At 35.6% G+C, this 22355-nt stretch overlaps 1 protein-coding gene across 2 annotated transcripts in view; it reads right to left on the reverse strand.

The window, feature by feature from the left end:
- The window catches only part of LOC128988543 (NACHT and WD repeat domain-containing protein 2), a 47399-nt gene extending 26815 nt beyond the window's left edge, over positions 1-20584 (reverse strand). The window contains exons 1-11 of one of the 2 annotated variants that reach the window (XM_054409919.1): positions 20482-20584; positions 19226-19314; positions 17086-17202; positions 15098-15301; positions 13502-13646; positions 10371-10596; positions 9626-9824; positions 6618-6860; positions 5761-5961; positions 2589-2728; positions 1330-1540 (exon numbers count right to left, since the gene is read on the reverse strand). In XM_054409919.1, the coding sequence (XP_054265894.1) occupies positions 1330-1540; positions 2589-2728; positions 5761-5961; positions 6618-6860; positions 9626-9824; positions 10371-10596; positions 13502-13646; positions 15098-15301; positions 17086-17202; positions 19226-19314; positions 20482-20584 (1878 nt within the window). Of the gene's footprint in view, positions 1-1329; positions 1541-2588; positions 2729-5760; positions 5962-6617; positions 6861-9625; positions 9825-10370; positions 10597-13501; positions 13647-15097; positions 15302-15792; positions 15848-17085; positions 17203-19225; positions 19315-20481 lie in introns of those variants that run through there. The other variant, XM_054409921.1, reaches the window with a different exon arrangement.
- Between the last annotated feature and the right edge of the window lie 1771 nt (positions 20585-22355).

The following is a 22355-nucleotide window of genomic DNA, read 5'->3' on the forward strand; positions in this document are numbered from 1 at the left end:
TTGCCTGCCTCTATAAAGGAGGAATCAAATTATAAATTATTTAAATCTAAATTAAAAAAACATTTAATAGGAAAGGCACCTTATACAATGGAGGAACTCATTGAATAAATATTCATACTTAAAAAGTATTTATATCTAAGCTAGTTTAGTACTTTATACTTGACACTATTTTTGTACCCATGTATATGTAAGGAAAATAAAGATGTTTTGATTTGATTTGATCATTACTGTGGACCTGGAACAAAATTTGGACGAAAAAATTATTACCGGTGGAAGTGCATATCCTCCGGGCTATCATTACCGTGGGCCTGGAACAAAATTCGGCCGTAAAGATTATTACCGGTGGAAGTGCATATCCTCTGGGCTATCATTACTGTGGGCCTGGAACAAAATTCGGCCGTAAAGATTATTACCGGTGGAAGTGCATATCCACCGGGCTATCATTACTGTGGGCCTGGAACAAAATTCAGCCGTAAAGATTATTACCGGTGGAAGTGCATATGCCCGGCTAACATTACTGTGGACCTGGAACTAAATTGAAAAAAACGGCTATATACAGTACTGTGTATTTGCTCGACTCTCGATAGTCCGGATTTTTCGTAATCCGGACTGGACGTCCGCCACATTAGTCCGGATGAGCGAGAGTCTACTGTATACCTAATTTTTAGCAATATGCCCTATTACTAATTCCAATATTGCCTACTTTGGGCTTTTTTTAATTGGCCGTAGATTAAGGTTTACCACCATCCCAGTCAAGTGGGCTAGTTCAATTCAAATCTAAGCCCAATGTTGTATTCCATACTTCATCCACTACTATTATAGCCAATTCCTATTTTTATGGGACCATTATTATCACAATGATATTAAAAAACGTTGCACAACATTTTTGAATACTGGTACTATGACAAGACTTATCGTCCTATAGTGATGCAAACTGGCTCATGTAGTAGCAGATGAAGTAAGGAAAACAACCATAGTCTCATATTTGAACTAGTTTGTTTGGCTGTGATAGAAGCTCCATGGACAACCCTTGTCCATGTTCAACTCACGTAAGTTACTGATAGCGACTGAGCCTACCTAAATGTATATATTTAACATAGCTTTCTCTGAAACCTTCCATCCTTTGTTATTATTATTAAGTTTACATGTATTTTTATATTTAATTATTTGATCTAGGCAATAGCAAGTAAGGTGTCTGTTTCACTGGAAGTTTATGTTTGAATTTTATTCTGTTCAATATTTTTGGAAATAAAGTATATTTTGATTTGATTTTGATTTTGACTCTACCATCAATTGTAGACTCAATTGATTTCTGTACATGAAGAATACCTGCTTCTCGATCCTCTCAAACAGCATCATGATGGAGTCCATGACTGTAGAAGCCAACAGCGTGTCTTGAGGCTTGGTATAACTTCTCCAGCGACAGATCTCAGCAAATACCAGCTTGACAAAGATTGGTAAAGAACACTGACCTATAGCATTGGCCACCAAGCGCCACTGGTAGTTGGTCAAATCTCTGCACGCTGTCTTCATCCACATCCTGTGTAACATACCGAACATTTATGTAGACGAGTAATGTCCAGTGGTCGAAACTCGACCAAAAATATGTAATGTACTCACTTATGTTAATGTTTCACCCCACACTGTAAATAAAACATGTGATTGGAGTTTCTTCCATTTGTTTTGATTTTCTGTTTATATTTTGTTGTTATTTCGTCACCAGCATGGCAACGCATAAGATCCATGTAAATTTTTTCAAATTTTTAAACTCATTTTTTGCCCTTATCTTTGAGCCTATTTAAATTTATAAAGGGATTCTGCACACCTACAGGAAAATAGCTTTCTAACGGTATGCGTAGATTTTCCCTACGATGCACACGAGCTGAGAAAAAAGGTTTTAAAGAAACATGCTTGCCTATTAATATATAGATAGATTCGTGGTCTTTGAGCGACGACCCTGTCAAAAACTATGAAACACCACCACGTTTTGGCCTTGATGTAGAGTGCTATCCACCAGAATGACTCGATTGGCACACAGTTGACGTATCAACTCTCGAGGTTGTTTAAGTCGAGTCATCCTGATAATGACTCTCCATTGGCTGAATGATTGGTGGACAGAACAGTTTCATGGATTTTGACACGGTCGTTAGCTGAAGACCATGGATAAACATTGTGTAACCGTAGAATCCTATCCATGAAGAATGCCTAATATTTTATTAATTGGTTTAATAGTTTTGTTTTGAATCAAATTATATACCTAACACTGCCATTGTATTTACTTTGTATAACTTTTATGAATCAGAGTATAAGAAAGTGTTTTAGAAGAGCACAGTGTCTTCTTCTGATTCAATAGTTTCTGGTTTCAACCTTGGTAGAATCGGTAGGTTTTTGATAGTTCAAATTCGGACCTAGATTGCAGCAATTGATTGGTAATTAACTTTTAAGTAGGATAATTTAGGTGATGAATTCGCTGGCCGTAGTCAACAATCAATCCTACACTCATACCTCATTAAGTTAGCTTAAAAATGTAAGATGTATCCGTTTCTTTAAAAGTATTGAATTACCAGAAAGAACAGCGGTCAACTTACTTTACAACTTGCATTGCAAGCTCTTCTCCAAGGTCTTTGACTTCTATGAACTGTTCTTCAACATCAATCATTCTTCTTAACACATGGTAGTCTTTGGACACTTCCGGGTTATCCGCTTCTGCAGCGCAAGAAACTAGCAACTGGAAACAATTCATAAACATTCAAAAATCTATTATTACCTACCTAGAATAGTAAAGTGTTAAGTAGCATGCATGTTTTTAGCATCATAGCATTCAGCAAAAACAGTGCTATGATTCGCTGTTGTAAATGTAAAGCCGTGATTACACAAAGCCAGTTGGTGGGCAGGTTACTTGCATCAGGTAACTTGAAATACATTAGAGGCAAGTATATGTGGCTTTAGTTTTAGGGGCAGGTTAAACTTGCCTGCCAACTGGCTTCATGTAATTGTAAACGAGCTTAACAGGATAATAGTTTGCTGATGTCTTCAGAGCGTAGATATTATGTTCCTCACATTGTCATAATCATCCTAGGAAATGTTGAAGGACTACATTACAATGTATGTAAACATGGGATCTAAAAAATTGTTGGTTACTTTTTAGAACTACAATCAGGCCCGGTCTGGCCAGGGCGGCTGGTCGGCGATCCCCGAGGGCCTCCGGCTCAAGAGGGCCTCCAAAAGCCAAAAAATCAATTCAAAAAAATTTAGTTATAATAAAAAAATATTTTGTTTTACTGTTTCACAGCGACGTAGTCTTGCAAAAACTATTTTTAATAAACGATACTCTTTTTTAAATTGAATTACAGTTAGGGGTAGCCCCTAAGTACAGTGATAGTCACTCCGTACTAGAGGATAGTCACCGATCTCACTGCAACCAACGCACCGTTCGAATCAGCACAGTGCCCAGCGCTCACAGTGACGAGACATTGCCGTGCTGGCGCGTCTGCGCCCTTAACCTGTCTAGTCTCAAGCAGACGGTGTTCAGTTCTTTTATCTAAAATTTTTCTTTAGCCTGTTTAGAATTTTTAAATTACCAAAACAGCTGATGATTTAGAGATAATCCATTGTATTATATAAATAAACATCATTCCTTTCTGTTCTTCTTGAAAACATGACTTTTATTTTTTCTCTCTTAATTTTTCATTAATTTACTCAAACATTCCACAGACGGCTTAGCGCTTGTACTAGTATAGTGATGGGACAACCGACTGGAAAAAACTATCGACTAGTCAATCTGTCAATCGGTTGTTTTTAAAACCAGTGGTTTTCAGTCGAATGAAATCCGAGTGAATTCCACTACAACAACTGATGGCGTTCAATCGGTGCAGTGGTTTCAGTCATTGCAAAGAAAATTATCGAATATAATTTTACTTTAAACATTGGAGTTTTCCCGCTTGATTCCTATTCTTTGTTGTCATTTGCATTAATATTTTGTTACTTTGGTATACAACGTAATAGAATGACAACATTTACAATTAATTAAAAAATTTTAGTTTATGACTGCAAGATTTAAATTATTCAGTAGACCTAATATCTCTAACTCAGTATAACAAATATTCCTATTGATTTTTTACCTGGTTTTTAAAACAGATTTTACTACAGGCATTAAAATCTAAATCATCAGTACGGTATAGGCTATAAAACACAGTGTCTTGGCAATTTTATATTTTTTTAAACAACAAAATTAAATGCAATTACATTTTATGTATCATCCCTAAAAACTGTTCCCAATTCCTATCCGTCAGTTTATCTACAACTGATTTTATTCTACCAGTCAGCCTCAACACCAAAAGGTCGAGTATAGTGTTAAGACTAGTTTAATCACCGACGACTGTTTCCAGTCATTCCTACGTATTGGGTTATGACGTATTGTTTGAAAGATTATTAACACGTGAATTGTTCAGTTTATAAAATGAAACGTGTGCACCCAAGTGGCGCAAGTAAAATAAAAATGGATAGGAAATCTTTTAAAATAAAAACAAATTAAAGCAAACTGTTTGAACTTATGGTTAGCAGGTTATCTGGTTTCAGTTCCGATTCTGCTAACAATGAGAAGTCGCAAACAGGCAGGCGGAAATCATCAGAAGTTTTTTGTAAGCCTTACAACATTTAAATTCAAATACTTTTGATTATTTCTGTTTGTCTTTGTTGCTGAAGTACAACTATGGAGTAAAATGTGTGATAAACAGTAAATGTGCTTCATTCATAGATGTATTCAAAATTCAAAAGTGGTACGTTATATGCTTTTTTACCATGTATTGCAAAAACTCCAAGAACTAGGTTTTGGTCTTATTTTTAAATTGAAGACTTGAAACAATTTTAAGAACAGGCCTTTAAATTTTATGGCAGCTATAGAGGTGAATAGAAATACGAGCAAATTTTAAATCAAATTTAAATTGAATGATACCTTGGAATTAGATTTATAATACAAAGATTTTAATTTATGGAAATTTAGCAATTATTAATTTAATCAAAATTATCAAAAACTTTTAAGCATTTAAAACCCCCTTAGGCCCCTTTTATGCACCTGCGGCATGCAGCAAACATATATGCTAACTAATTGTTGCCGTGAGAGCACCCCATGGTCCTTGTTTTATTTCTGGCTGGAGGCCTCAAATCAACATCTAGCCGAGGGCCTCCAATGGAGCCAGAACGGGCCTGACTACAATTAATTATAAATTAATTAATTCTATTCTACTAGTTAAGCGATTTTGTATTGGGTTGAAAATTAAAAAAAAAGTAGAAGAATGCAAATAAAAAGCAAAACCTAAGGCAGTCTTCTTTAGCAGTGACAGTGTCATTTCAAGATAATGTTGCTAAGAGTTTCTTCACAGTAGTTTATTTAAATTTAATTATTTAAGAATTCATGTTATGTACTCAACTTTTTAATGTTAAGGAAAGGTATAGAGGGATGCAATTAAACAGCTCACATTAGTTTGTTCTACTCTCAGAAATCTTTTGGCGGCTTAAATTGCTGGGCCACAGCTACGCCCCATAGTTCACCACTAACAACAATCATACTCAACAAATTCTATAACTTCAGCAATGATTTAAGTTATCATGACTTATTTCATTAATTCTTTCTTGACTTAGACAATAGACAAAGATCTTTATTTTGTATTTCTTCAAGAAATACAGTTAGCGTATCACCGACAAGTTAATATTTTGTTCAGTAAGGAGAGTCAAAACAAACTCTATGGTTGGTAAAATTACCTTGCAATTGGGAGGCAGCCGAGTCGGAATCCAGGATACCTTGTTATTATCCTGTGCTCCAGTCAGCTGATCTACAGAGTCCAGGAACACTATCAGCGGCTGCTCTTTGGTGGCAATGGTCAACAGCTGTTTGAAATGAGCAGTCAATGGCACCAAGTCATCAGGTATGTCTTCAAACGGCAGCATGTAGTTGTACGATATCTGAAAACACAGATTAGACTTGGAGTTGACACTAAAGGGTGCATATTTTTAACCAGATGAGAAAATTAATAAGGTTTAGTGTTAGAACAAAAATGACACACAGGCTCTTTGGAGTACTGAGTTATTTTTTAAAAAGTTCCAAGTGCATATCTGTCATTTAGGTATATACCTTATAAGAAAGTTTTGTTTTAAGTTTAGTTGAAATCTTATCTTCTTATATGTATATCTTTTTCCCTATGACGCTAGGCTCTAGCCCAGGATCATTTTTCACATAACATTAGGCTAGGCCTTGAGGTTGTGACATTATCACGTGGATAAAATCTGTTGGTGATCGGGCGGAAAGGGAGCAAAGTCCCGCACTTTATCACTAGACCAGCTTGCTTTCGTGTGAGAAATCATATTTAGAAAAATAACCTTTCACTTTCATTTATTAGTATGGTTAAAACTGTATAACTAAGACAAACTTTTTGTTCAAACTTCAAAGTGTCTTTAAGTATGACTATTGAAATATACAAACATTACGAGGTTGAGGATTTATCAAGAATCATCAATTAAGTAGGAAATATCAGTAGATTAAGTTCAAAAATCCTATAAGCCACCAAAAATATAGTTATTCCATATAATCGCTTGATAATTTTGTATACAATCAACAACACCTGTTGACATATGGAGATAAGCGTAGGTGTGAGAGCGCTGCTGTCGGGAGTGGTGCCGAGGAAACGGATGATACTGATTGGTCGAGCCCCGGCAAACCACTCCGATGATGTCATACCAGCTGACTTAGCCAGCAGGGATGTCTTACCACACCCTCCTTCGCCATAGAGCACGATCGGTTGGTTGACATCACCAATCATGTATTGATGGATCTTTTCCAATTCTTCCTCCCTTCCGTAGAAAACCTATGGAATAATTTGCATTGTTATAATTGTACACCATAATTAGTTCTCAGAGTATCAGTTGAGACTTTATCAACATCAACAGAAAATTGGTCAGAGTATTTTTTCAAGATAAGTGAAAGAGAAAGTACTACGTGTAATATATCTTAAGAATATCAATATCTGTTGTAACTATGATTTCCTTGTACATCACGCCACTGTGTATTGTATGATTTTCAATAAATCTCATTGGCTACAAACATCACCTGATCCCCTCTCCACCTACATCACACCACCGTCCATGTCCATCTGACCCTTCAACAGCCTAGTCTACCTCCAAGTCGAACCTTAACCACCTGTTTGTGGCCGTGTTATAATCATGTAAAACTCTTGTATTTATTTAGTCCACTTCCAAAGTCCATTAAACCCACGAACACAACACTACTAATGTCGGTGAAGCGCGATTCAGTGGTTTAGGATTCAACGGGATAAAGGAACGCAGATCACAGGACCAATTCTTCAGGAAAATGCGCAGCAGTTTTACAACAAATTCAAAGGAGAAGGAGAGCCTGATTTTACTGCAAGCCACAGGTATGGTGTCGAACAACATAGCGTTTGTGGGGAAAAGTTGTCAGCAAACCCAAATAGCAAAAGTGAATTTAAAGTCACATTTCAAGCTATGATTAAAGAAGAGGGTCTAGGGGACTGGGGAGCAAATATATAATTGCGATGAAACAGGCCTAAATTTTAGAATGCTGCCGACTAAACAATGTAAAGAATGTGGCCTTGCACTCAAAACAGAAAAAGCTGCTGCTGGTTACAAAAAAAGTAATGAAAGAGTAACCGTTTTAGCTTGCAGCAACGCAACTAGAACCCACAAACTAAAATTAGCTCTTATAGGTAAAGCAAAAATGCCTATAGGTTTCAAAAACATAAAAATGAAGGGCGACAGATTTTATCTCCCTGTTTGGTACAGGCATCAATCCAATGCATGGATGTCTAAGTAAGTATACTTTTAATCAGTTTGGGTTCTTTATGCAGTTCATACCAGATGTTGAGAAACATTTAAAATCGTAGAATCTTCCAAGAAAAGCGCTTCTAATTCTTGGCAACGCAATGTCCCACCCAAGTGTATAAGTAATTCAGGATGAAAAAGCGATGTTTTTGCCACCTAACGTGACCTCTCTGTGCCAACCAATGAATCAAGGCGTTTTATTAGTGACTCTGAAAAACTTGTACAGGAAGAAACTTCTCTCATGCCTTATTTAAGGATTGGACAAGGGCTCGACTTGGTTGAAAAATTAAAAAGAATTGATATGTTGGATGTAATCGGAGGATAGCTAAGTCATAGGAAGAACTAAATCCCTTGACTGTAGTGCGTTCATGGAGAAAACTCTTGGACCATGAAGGAAATGAGTTAATTAAAAAAGAAGATCCCAGTGACAACAAACTTGTGACGTTGATGGAGAAAATTCCAGACTGCGAATGAGCTTCAGACGGCGACGTTGAACATTGGATGAATGAAGATGAGGAAGTGGGGCCTACATCAGACGAAGAAATTGTTGCTGCTCTCAGTGCTCTCAAACAAAAGGATGTGAGTGATGAGGAGGACGAGGTGGACAACCCACAACCAAAACTAACGCATACTGATGTTGTGAAGTTCATCGAGGGAGTCCTCCAGAACCTACAGGAGCAGGGAGTGTCTGCCATGGATATTCTTAGCCTCAGTAAATTTCGTGACGAAGCTGCGTGGCAGAGAAATTAGAGTGAAAAACAATCGAAGATCAACAAATATTTTGTCAAGTTAAATTTAAAGGTTACTACAGTATTGTGATGTAAGTTGACTTGAACATTAATTTGTCATTTATTGTTGATTTAAGACTTAACTAATGAACAGTGAAATTGTTAAGCTTTTTAGTACTGTATTTAATAAATTTGGGTTATTTCTATATAAAACTTGTGTTTTTACTTTTCTGAATATTAAAGTCCATTTACTCCCTATAGTTTGACACCCCTTAAATCCACAAAGAGTCGAACTATCGAGGTTCTACTGTACTTAGAGTACGCACGACGTACCAACTTGTGGCATCTGGGTAAACAGGCTGGGAAACGCTGATCTATTGTGTATATACATGCAGGGTGTCCACAGAAATTTTGTCATCAATTTCCCTGACTTTCCATGACTATCCATGACCATTAACTATTGATTTCCATGACTCACGAACTTAACTCAAAAATTAAAATATACCGTACACACACGTATAATACTGCCTAGACAAGTTATTTCACAGAAAATATTGAAATATGTATTAACAGATAACAATGGAGTACAATAGGTACAACAATGAACTAATACAAACTCAAAACCCATAAACTAAGACAACTGTATAAATTGAAATTGTTGTACATTTGTTAAACATTCGGAAAAATGCTACAATAGTCGCGGTTACGGCCGTCTAGAGCATTGAAAGGTCCCCTAGAATCCATCCATCATTGGGGATTTCCATGACTTTCCATGACTTTTTGCCTATTTCCATGACTTTCAATGACCATAATTTTTTTCCATGACTTTCCATGACTATCCCCGACTTTCCAGAATGTGAACACCCTGATACATGTAGGCCTATATATTATCGGAATTCACACAAATTAAAGAATTCAATTAAACTTCAAGAGTAATGGATATAGAATGATGTAAACAATTTGGGTTTCAAATCAGATTGATTGCAAAGGGTTTTTACTATTTCACTTTTAAAAACTCTTTCTTTGAAACCAAAAAAATCACTTACTTGAACAGAATTATTGCACGCATGAAGATGCTGCAATATCTCAGTAACTATTTGTCCTTGAGCGCTCGAATCTTCTTTACGCATCGCTCTGTCGACCAGTTTGGTGATATTTTTGTAAAAGTGAGTTATAAAGTGGTTTAAATACTCCTCATGTGTTTCCGGGTCCAAACCTTCTCTTCCAATCCATTCAACTGTATACCTTGAAAAACAAAAAGAGTTTTAAGTTAGCTTTAACTTTTAATTATAAAAATAATTTAGACAGGGAGAGATAATGACTCATTCAACAGAGTAAGGTGCTGTCAAACGTTTGGTGAATCGCTAAAATTAGAATTGAAACTAAGAAAAAACTAAAGTAAAGGATTTTCCACGATGTCAGTAGGTACTACAATATTAAACTTAAGTTTTGTCACTAGAGGAAGCACTAGAAAATCCAACTAATTGTTGTAACCGTAACTGCTACAACTAAAAACTATAACTGTAACTGTAACTGCTGCTGCAATTTTTTTATCGCTATTTACCATTAAATCCTACTCAAGAGCTAAAGGGTCTGTTGAAATTGTTTATAGTGACTTCATTTCTCACTAACTTCAACTTTTGAACTGTTCTGTGAATTTGAACTCACACTCAGATGGGAAAGATGTGTCTTCTTCAGTATCTATGACCAATATAATTTAGGTAGCCTCGCTTCAGCAGCAGATAATGCAATTTCCAAAGCTTTACAGTGCGATTAAAGTGCATAAGTTACCTTTGGTAGTTGCTGGCTTCAATTTTCTGGACTAAACGCTCATCCCTTAAGTTGGCCAGTAGCTTGGCAGCTTCTGTATCTAAACTTCTGTTTAAGATGTCAAGAAACAACGAGGCTTTTTTGAGATTTTGAAGATTAATATTGTTGATCCACCTCACATAAGCCAGGCAATGGTTTTTTGTATTCTTCACGTCGAGAATTCCATTGATCACTTCTCTCTCGGTTACTAAAATACAGTATGAATTTTCATTAATCCAATAGAAATTGTCAGCTATAGGTCAGCCGCTTAGAAAGCGTCCTCCTCGTAGCATTGGTGCGAGAGAGAGATACCGAGCTGTGGGAGTGAGACAGAATATGGCTCTTCCCCCACTCCACTGCCACCCCACCACCACCCTTTAGTTTATTTTACATTTTATTTTACCAAATCATATGTTTTCTTATAATTTTCCAAAGACTTTTGAATGACAATCATTAGGAATCAGCATTGAATATATAACACTATTATTTAGTTTTATATATCCAAAATAGCGTTGTATTCAACACTGAATGAATATACTGCAGTAGTGTTATACAATATAACACTACTATTTAACCGAAAAACAGTAAAGCAGTAAATACTTGATTGGCTGATTGGAGGAGTGGGGGATGTGCATGCACACATCTTCTTTTATACGCCTTGCCATTCCGGGTCCAGAGGTATTACCATGAGTACTACGGTGATAGCTTATACCCTATATAGGAAATTCACTAAAAGGCTGTCACTAAGATGTGTGATCGTTACTTGCGATGGTGGCAACACCATTATTAATTGCAGTCGCGTTATTTGCGTCTTACACAATCGTGGCAACATCCGCGATAATCTCCTGCGATTATCTCAGCTTCCATGACTCTTTGTGATTGCGGCTATATCTTAATCGCGGCGAGATTCGTGATTGTCCGTTTATGGGGTAAAAATAGGGTTTTCCCATTTTTGACCCTAAAAACGCAAAATTTCACAATTTCTTTCTAAACCATTCTGTAGAGCTTAAAAAACAAATAATTTAGTATATTGAAGCGTTATTATGCGCCTAATGGTTACGAGAAAAATTTAAAAAAGTTGTAATTTTAAAATTCACATGTTATTCTTATTGAGAATAAGTCAACTGTTGTAGTTTACTTGTTTATGAACTAATTTTGATCAAATTTGGAAAAAAACATTAATTTCTTACTAAACTACAGTACCTTTTAACATTTTACATAAAAAACACAATTTTTTACCCTTCCTTGTTTCAGCAAACCTACTCGTTAAACTAATTCTATTTAAATAGGGAATAAATGTGATATTGTTAAGGAGACATTTTAGTGTAAGTTCAATCGGGCAAATGGAAATTCGCTAAGTCTGCAGGCTTGCCGTGGCGGGGGTATTTTATTGTTAGTTCTGTACGTCCAACTGTAGAGGTTATGTTTTGTTTACATTTTGTTTCTTGTTATTTCAGTAATTTAAAACCTCATTTAACCAAATAAAACGATTTAATCATAAACAATAACTGGTCTTCTAGTTATATTACCATATAGTAAAGCACAAATCATGAAAATAACCCTAAAATAATAGAAACAAAATGTTGTCTACCCCAGCGATCAGTGTGGACGTACATGAACTAGACACGAAAACAAAGCTAAAATATTTACAATGGGATGAGGAGTCTACTTGTTTTGCTTAGTCTATGTTGCAACTCAGTGGCAGTTCCGTGCTTTTATTTATTAATTCTGCATGAAGAGGTTCCGTCGTGATTATCTGTATGGATAAACACCATTAAACAGATAATTATTCTAACTAATCTTTAGGGATGAAAATTAACCTCAAAATTCGTGTAACTGAGCAGTCAGACATGTTCGGCAAGCCGCTTGTTTTCGGGTGGGCCTGCGAGGACTGTTTTCCACAGCAGTACGAACTCTGTCGAATGTTCGTTGTCTGGCATCCGATCTGACTTTGGTCGGCCTTTCAGCTTCCATTTCAACGCAGAAGCCGTTGTTCTAAAGTTAGTAACCCACCGCATTATTGTTGCAACGGAACATCTCCATGTCGCCTTAATTGAAGGAATGCACGAAACTGCTTATGCTGCTGAGTTGCAATGAATGAATTCAATACTTTTTAAAAACGACTCCATAACAACCGCACGTAGCTCAGGCGACCACTGCTCTATGACTAGAAAAAATGGCATTGTGTTGGCTTTCCAACGAGCATACTCACACCACTTTCAGACAACCTGTCGCTGAACAGTGCTCTGCAGAAAATGGTTCGGTTTTTTGCCGCACCCTGTACTGTATAACACTATGACTATATTCAATATTGAATACAACACTATATTGGATATAAAACGCTTAATAGTGTTGTATATTCAATGCTAACTCGTAATGATTGTCATTCAAAAGTCTTTGGGAAATTACAAGAAAACATATGATTTGGTGAAATAAAACACGTTCAGCTTGCACGTGACGTCACTATCCACACACCTTGTGAAAAAGGCCATTGGCGGAGAGGGGGAACGTACCCTCCCTCTCCGTTACCTCCCCTACATGCGCTAAAAATTTCGCGCAGGTCGTTTTCTAAACGGCCGACCTATAGGCCTACATGTTAATGTTGATGAAAACTTTTTTTTTAAATCGTCAAAAATTTTTCTTTTAACTCGTGAAGTTTCCTGTTTCCCTTAATAATTTCCAAATAGCTTAGGTATTACAAGAAGAATTTATATTGGTAATGATGTGTGAAATTGGATTTGAAAGGTAAAATTAATCGATGAGTGTATTAATATGTTAAAGATGTATTCTTACCTAACAACACAATCATGAGAGTGAGAAGTAGAAACTACTTCTTCTCGGTTTTTGCACAAAAGATATTGTATTGTTGCAAACACTACATTGTCTGTGATTATTATCACTTATGTTTGACTAATATTTGTGTCAGTTATATGAATAGGAGTGTTAATTTTTTGACAATTGTAAGAATTTGTTATGATTTTTTACACAAACTTTTACTATGCTCAATGAACTATCTTGGAGTAGAATCCTAGGATTTTCCTAAATGTAGGCATATTTGAAAGTATACACTGATGTCTATTGTGTTGATGGGCCACCACTCTAATATATGTTACCGGACATGAAGTAGTTGTGCATGAGGTCCTTAGACAGTTTTCCCTGGTTGAAGCAACTTAACGCAGCTTTCCGGAACAGTTTCTGCATCTTACCCAATGTATCCCACCACACTGCCTGATCATGCTGTTGAAGCTTGGGTATTCTCTGTAATACACATAGAAAGAGTAAATTATGTTTAAAGTTCTTTTTTTGAAATGGTCGATTAAAATTTTAAACTAAAACTAAAATACAATAACTATGTTTAATTAATAATAACAGTAATGCGGAAACTGTTCAGATTGTTCACACTTACTTGTCTGGATTTGTAATTTTAGTATTCACAATCAGTGGATTTATAAAAGAGGATAAACACAAAATAACATTCTGCAGTGGCTTTGTAACTCAATGATTTTGTTATCTATATATTAATAGGCAAGCATGTTTCTTTAAAACCTTTTTTCTCAGCTCTGTGGGCATCGCAGGGAAAATCTACGCATACTGTTGGAAAGATATTTTCCTGTAGACGTACAGAATGCCTTCAAAAATTCAAATAGGCTCAAAAAAGCAAAAAAAAAGTTTATTTTAAATTTTACTAAAATTAACATGGACCTTACGGGTTGCCATGCTGGTGACAAAATAACAACGCAATATAAACAGATAATCAAAACAAATGGAATAAATACCAATAACATGTTTTATTTACAAATTTTTGGTCGAGTTTTTGACCACTGAACGACCTCTAGTACGGTACTTAATAAATCTAAACAATTTAGAGTATTTTTACATTGAAGCTCTAGGCCTACCCTATCTGTAGATTGTTTCCTTGATTCCTTTTTTTGCATGCTTAACTTATATAATTTTACCTACTCATTTAATTCACTTGGTTGTCCCATCAACAATAATTGTTCTCTAACAGATGTTAAGGCCAATGATGTCATGGTCTGTGTTGAACGGGTCGCCGGAAGTCTGCCCTCCGGAAAACTACCCCCCCAAACAGGTTCCTACGTCATATTGACGTCAGAGACCGGGGGGGCAATTTTCCAGTCACGGACACTCAAATTTAGTTGTCAAACAGTTCTAATCTAACCTAACCTAACCAACCAAACTTGCTGTAACATTTCGAAATTCTGTTTTATATTCACCACATGACTTTTATATTATCCAATGGAATTGCTCGAATTAAAATTAAAATTAAATAACTTAGCATGATTTGTCTAGGGGGGGTAGTATTCCAGTCGCGAACACGGCTTCCATATTGGTTAGTTGACAGATTTTGTGACGTCACGTTTCACCTGGGGGGGTAGTTTTCCGGGGGATAGTATTCCGCAACCCCTGTTGAACCTGTCTCATGACCCTCCATCTGGGGACGGGCCAATGGTTTAATGCCCGGGCCAGTCCCAGGTAGACAAAGGGTCTGGAGACAGGTTCCAGCAAACAGACTATAAGGTCAATTCAAGGATAAAATTGAACTGCATCGGCCTACTAATTCTTTAATGTATAAACAGTTGTGGGATTATCTTTCTATTGTGAATCAATTGACCTTTTCTAAACAACATATAATACAAAATGTAGCCTAATATCTATCGGCACAGTCGTAAGGTAAGTTACTTTACTACCTTGTTATTGAAATTGATGAGTATTGACGATATAGGCTGGAGGACAGAGATGGGAGGCACGGCATTGCTGTCTTTGCGGTACCAAGTGTCTAGGAGGATAACATCCGTCCCACCAGCAGCTAGGTCGTCCCTCAACATTTGGAGTTCCGAGGAGAGGATATAGGTAGGAATAGGCCTGTATCCATACTTCTGCCCTAGAAACACCTGTAAAATAACATTAAGACACCAGTACTTCAGTATCACTCTATTCATTAAATACTTTGACTTATAATAGCATACACCATGTGAGGAAATCCTAATTAATCAAATCAAATTTAATCAAATCATTTTATTGGGCCAAATTAACAATCATACAGTTTGCATTAGCCAGGTCAATACAAATTTACTATACTAAGTTATACATCAATTAATAATAGTCGTGAGTAAAACTTGCTAATTACTGGTGAAGTATGATTCGAAACAAGGTTTCTTTTAATTAGGCAGTTGTGAAGGAATGTCATAGATCTGAAACTGTGGATACAAAGTAGGATTTGTTAGACAAATAATGACTGAGTGAAAATAATTAAATCAATAGTTATAATTAAAACATGAAAGTCAAACTGAATTGAAATAAAAAATTATTTTCAATAGGAAAAACATTGAGTAAGTAGGTAGGCTAGATAGATTAGTAGCCATTAGGGCTATCGTAAACTTACTTCTATTTAAAGATATGATTAGCAAAAACAACCACTCCATTTTATAGGTTATTTCAGTTAGGTACAAAAATGAATTAAAAAGCTAAATAAAAACAATGAAATCCATGCAAAACAAATAAAAACAAAAATTCTAGATTATTATTATAATCTTCCAAAACAAAGGTGAAATAGCAGACGCACACCCCACCAGCTGCAGACGACTTTCAAATCGCATCAACATTCAACCAACATTGTTGGTTTAAACGTTAGACTGTTGTCAGTACAGTGGAAAATATTGTATTTCGACAAATGGATCGATCGGTCATATACGAAACCGAGTGTATAAATATATAAACAGAATTTGTAAGTATAAAATAAAATACTTCTACATAATGAATTATACAATGGAAATATTTTATTTATGGCATATTCATATATCGTTTTATGTATTTCCTCCAAAAACTTAACACCTCAATAAAAAACATTACACCATAGAATAAAAATACTTATGATTTTTCATCCATAAATATGTCACAGATAAACGAAAACTATCAAGGCGCCAAAGGCGGCTGTGAAACTATCCCTGGATTCATTCATCTGTGGACTATCATTGCTTTGTGTGCTGAGACTATATTCTAATATTATAACCTGATGCCCAAAAAATATGTATCGTCCTAAATCTCATAAGAGATACAAAATGCTGTAAATCAAGTGGATAAAAGGAAAACAGATAAGTGAGATTCGTGCGGCGGTGGGTTGGCGTGAGGGCCATTTCGCGGTGAACAAGATCAAAATATTGCAGTGCTAGGAGCCGAGTAGTACAGTGCCTTTATTGCAATACTTGGAGGGAAAACACAACCCGTGATAGATAATGTTGCATACTTACAGCCATGTAACGAAGACTGGTATACAATTGATAGTTTACAATTATTATTCTTTAGCATAAGGAATTTATTATTGCTCCTTTTCACCATTTTAAGTGTTTCTAACAAGAATGACTACTACCACTACTATGCAATAGCAGTAGACTAGTGGAAGCAAATTTCGTTGAATCAATAAGTAGTTATAGCAGCCTTACCTCATTATGTCTCCAGGTTTGGCTTAAGTTGTTCTATATTTTAATAGGTACGTTAAACAAATGGGTTGGGGACACAGCATTCAAATACTCTGCGTCATTATACTTTACGATGAGTGATACTTGCCCCTTACTGTACACATAGATCAAACAAAGGATGATGTCGTAATCTATTCTTGTTACACTGCTACCTAAAGGGTATGTTAAATCTGTGCTACTACAGACCACATGGCACTCACCACAAAGTTCGGACCCATGGAGAGTCTTTGGCAGTTCATGATCTCCCTCATACAAAGTTCTGTAGTCATGTGATCGTCTGTGGCTTCGTCTCGCACACCCCATCTCATATCAACCACCTTGACAAAACCAACTAGATACAACAAATCGCGTTTTTGTTGCAAAATTATCCTTAGAATCCCCCCCCTTATTCTTTACTTGAGTAAACTTTGCAATAAATTCGTGATTTTTGTTGTTTGAATCCAGTAAATGGCTAGACTCTTTATTTCTTAAAAAATATAACGGAAAGCAAATAAAAGAAACGTCTTATAACACTTTAAACATATATTTACGCACGCTTAATACTGTTACTCACAAGTAAATATACAAAATACCCCCACCGCAGCAAACCTGCAGACTTAGCGAATTTCCATTTGCCTGATTGGATTTACACTAAAATGTCTCCTTAAAAAATATCACATTAAATTTGTTCCCTATTTAAACAGAATTAGTTTAACGAGTACTTAGATTTGCTGCAACAGGGAGGGTAAAAAAGTTTTTTAAATGTAAAATGTTAAAATTTATCATCCTTTTACCGAATAAATTAACTTATTAATTAATTATTAAAGCATTACACATAGTAAAAATAAGTCAACCCTACATTTGTAATTTCATTTCTATCCAAATGCTGAATTTTTGTCACAAACTCTGAATGTTTACAGCTGTTACGTAAAGCAAATGTGGTATTATACCAAAAGATAGTGTAGAATGTTAGCGTCGGCTGCTAGACTTTTTATAAATTAAAACTTAATAAATAAAATATTTAAACCCTACACTAAATTATGGCTTCGACATTCCCTAGTTTTTAATCATGTTTCTTTCAACATAAAAATCATGAAAATCCGTCTAGTGGTTGATTCAGAATCGTGAAATAAAAAACCCTGTCACGTTTTAATACATACGAGAGGTCGTCCAGTGGTCGAAACTCGACCAAAAATATGTAATGTACTCACTTATCTATTTTCACCCCACACTGTAAATAAAACATGTGATTGGAGTTTCCTCCATTTGTTTTGATTTTCTGTTTATATTTCGTTGTTATTTCGTAACCAGCATAGCAACGCATAAGATCCATGTTAATTTTTTCAAATTTTTAAACTCATTTTTTGTGCTTATCTTTGAGCCTATTTAAATTTATAAAGGGATTCTGCACACCTACAGGAAAATAGCTTTCCAACGGTATGCGTAGATTTTCCCTACGATTCACACGAGCTGAGAAAAAAGGTTTTAAAGAAACATGCTTGCCTATTAATATATAGATGATGATGATGATGATGATTATGACAGAATTATTTTTGTAAAACTTCCCTTATTCTGAATAATAATTCCATTTTTTTACTCTTAACAGACAATTTACAAACAAGTAATAGTTATTTTTACTCTGTTAATTTAATTGATAGAACGTTTGCGTCTGGATCAGGGTTAAAGTGGTTAAAGGCAGTTGAATTGGGTTGTCAGTTTAGAAGGCACTGTGGAAAGGTGTTAAGTTATCGACTTTCCGATGAACACTACTTCTCGTAGCAGGCACCGCTTGGCGCTCATCGTCGTGAAGGAATTAAAAATAGCCGGAAATTGGTAATGTTCGTGCTTCACTTGCATCTCGCATGTAGATCAGGAAACTAAACTTAATCTTGTATCAAGTCGGCACTGATGAGCTTCTGGTCTGTGTGACGAAGAGTTTTCAAATTTACAATGTTGTACTAAGTGTGGATACTAAAAATGATGCGTATACATTTAGGACTGTTTATGTACGGTAATTTTTTGTGCGTGTAGATACAAAACTGAATGTAATAAAGTTTGAATAATCCACTGTGATGATGTATCGAACAGAACGGCACATTTTCGTATCCCACCTCTCGACAAGAGATCAACCATTTATGTAACGAGGAAATTGTGTTATTAGTTAACTCTACAATTTAAATAATTCACAAATATCGTAGAGGCAACTAAGTATGATTTCAACTAATTTTGAAAAAAAAAATCGGGGCTTGCTTATTGACTCCGGGTTGAAAACAAAAGGTTCTAATTTCTTAATAAATTCAAATGTAATTACAGTTTTTTACGGTTACTTTTAGAATAAAAATGTAAGTTGAAAATACTCACTTGAAATTCCAAACCGTGTTTTTCGCGGCAGTAATCCTTTAACTTGGGGTAGCATTGAGCCATGAGGGTGTTTCTTTCCATGGTCGTATCTGGAAATAACACCACTAAGTGTTAAGATGTGTAAGAAGACTAATTTATAGCTGGCATATAATGCATTATGTTAATAGGTTTTTCTATGTGGAGTGAAAAATAAGTATATGTCATTATTTACTAGCCATCTCTAGTTATGGATAGTCTTTAATCATTTCAACTTATTTTGAAAAAATATCGGGCTTGTGTCCCTTCAGAAATTCAGGTTCGTGAAAAGTTCCTTATTTATACGGCGATTCAACGCATGTAATACATGAATCACTGGTACCATGTGCATTTCAAACACTACTGATAAAAACACACAATACATTAAATATTAAAAACCCGAACAAATATTTATTCATACATTTATAGAACGTCAATTATTATCAATGTCAACATATGAGTAGAACCGCTTTCTTTCTTCATGGTAAGGATCTTTCACAGTTACTAGTCTTCGTTTTAAAACCAAGGAATAATTTAGAAACGTGTATAAAATTTACACCCCCATCCGGCAAATTAAAACCTCCCCCCTTATTTGTATTGAAAACACTTCAGCTGCATTATACTACAGTGCTTAGTATTTTACTACCTTCTTGTTATTGTATTATTTTACTCACTAAAAAAAATTATCAGTAACATATTTTCTCCGAGGAGAGTTCCAACAATCCCTCAACCAAAAAGGGAGCCCCCAGCGAGCCAATAGCGAGTGTGAGTATACAAATACTCTTTATTCTGAAGGTGTGTGATACAAGTGATACAAGTGATACAAGTTGCAGAGTAGAGGCATTAGATAAAGATAAAACATTGTAACAAAGCTGGCGTGATTCGTGGCGAAATTAGCGTGAGGAACGTTAAAAAATATATATCGCAACGATTCATATTGACGATACTAACTTATTTTTCCCATTTTATTTTTTACCATACAAATGAAATGTTATTCTCCTATTCGTAAGCTTTATCATACAGTTGATAATATAGCAACATACGTTTTACTGATGGATAAACATATATACATACATACTTAAACATATAATACTTCTTACCTCCTTACCTCCATACTCTTGCACTATTCAAAGACAATATGGTTCTAACCAAAGGTTTAAGTAAACTGATTGGGCACTCGCACAATGATTTAAGGAATGATCAATTCTTTTGAAACATAATATAATAACCACTTTCTATACCTGTGAAGGTAGAGCTGGTAAATATCCTCACAATCTTGGAGCTGACTGGAGGTAAGCTCTCCAGTGACCCTGAGAAGATGAGGTCGATGGTGCGATCGTCCATGGTCGGGGCTTGGATGCTAAAGCCGAGTGTGGAGTGTTGTAGGTCTGCGAATCATGATCCTGGATGGAAACACATTGACAACAACGAATAGACAAAAGTGGATCCAAACCAAAAACAATCCCTATAATTATGGGCATCTAATGGTCAACCAAGAGTTTGATTCCCGTTCGAAGGACGGGCCAACAGCTAGTATTTGATAAAAAATCTTTTATTTCAGTTGAAGCTCTTTCCCTATATTTAATTAATTTCCTATAGATTTGATGGAAAAAATAAGAAAAATGCTATAATACATGTTATTGAATCGACCTTTTATTAATTAATCATACCCCTCTTATTAAATGCTATCAGAGTACCCGTCCTTCGTACGGGGTTGGCATATAAGTATAAAATGCTGATTGCAGCTGGGAGAAGACACGATTTAAGAAAAGTTGGTTCTTTTAATTTATACGGTATGCTATTAGTAGAACACAAGTACCATAGCCATAATGTTCTACCACTGCACCTAAACCATGGAAAAAAGTAAAGTTCTCATTGTATACCACACAGCTTTTTTTGCTAGTTGGTTCAAATTAGCTGTTGTCATAAATGCAAAAAAATGAGTGCTTCACCCTGTTGGTAAACCTTATAACTTTTTAATGCTATTTAATATTATAGAACCAAATTGTGCAGTTGAAACAGCTGATAAAATTCTTTAATTCCTTTTATGAATACAGGGAGTTAAAGGCGGCCGTGATACAGTACTCATTAAGGTTAACATAAATTATGGGAAACTCCCGAGCCACTGGAGCTGAGCTCGAAAGGATTTTTGAGATAAGAATAATATGTCCATGTTAATCGGGAATGTGAGCTATCATCATACCAAGTTCAACCCTGTCGGTTTAGTATTTTTCGCGTTTACTTGTCACAAACATCCAACCATAACGTAAATAAAACATCGACAAAACATGCTCAAACGTCTGGTTTATACGAGTGGCAAGTGTGTTGGCAAAAATAGCATGACAACTCTGGAAACCAGTGGGGCTGAGATCTAGAAAAGTTTTAAAATTAAAATAAGCATATGTCCAAGTAGTATGGCTCTATTCATGCAAAGTTTCAACTCAATTAGTCCACTCTTAATGTTGAATTTCACTATTATCTAAACCTTCTAAATTCAGCGTATTTACTAGCCTAATGAAACCTTAGTATTGTCTATAGTAAACTAGTAATAACATTTATTTGTAGTACTATTTAAAAAGTTAAATTAGTGAAAAATTAATTAAAAGCTAAATTAATGCAATTAGTATAATCACAGCTTTATGTGATAAAATAAGTCGTAACGTTTCAAAAAGTAAAGTTGGCAGTACCTGAGCTTGTGATGCAGGATCGCGATCCCGGCACCGACTGACACCAATCGACTACCCTATCGAAACTAGGTCACGAACAGCAACAAGGACGTACAACTACCCTTAACTCCCTCCATAAACCCCACTAAACCAAGGAGGGTATCGCGCAACAGGCTGGTGCAGTGGGGCGGCGCTGTTACAGACTTGTCTTGAATGTCACATAGTTTCAGTTCCACGGTGGCACTCCAAGTTCTAGTTCTAATAGCTCAATTGAGTTAGTTGCGAATAATCGCTTTTAATGTGTTTTATGGAGCTAATGGGATTTGTTTAATAATTTTATTCGTCATAATTATCTTTATGAAAATAAGTGAATAATTTAATATTGAGTTTTGTGAACACTGAAAATGCAAAACCTTTTCATTATCTTAGACACTGAATTTTAAACTCGT

The sequence above is a fragment of the Macrosteles quadrilineatus genome, unplaced genomic scaffold, assembly GCF_028750875.1.
Source record: "Macrosteles quadrilineatus isolate MER2022 unplaced genomic scaffold, UCM_ALF_1.0 Scaffold_3__2_contigs__length_128488019, whole genome shotgun sequence".
NCBI classification, from domain to species: Eukaryota; Metazoa; Arthropoda; class Insecta; order Hemiptera; family Cicadellidae; genus Macrosteles; species Macrosteles quadrilineatus.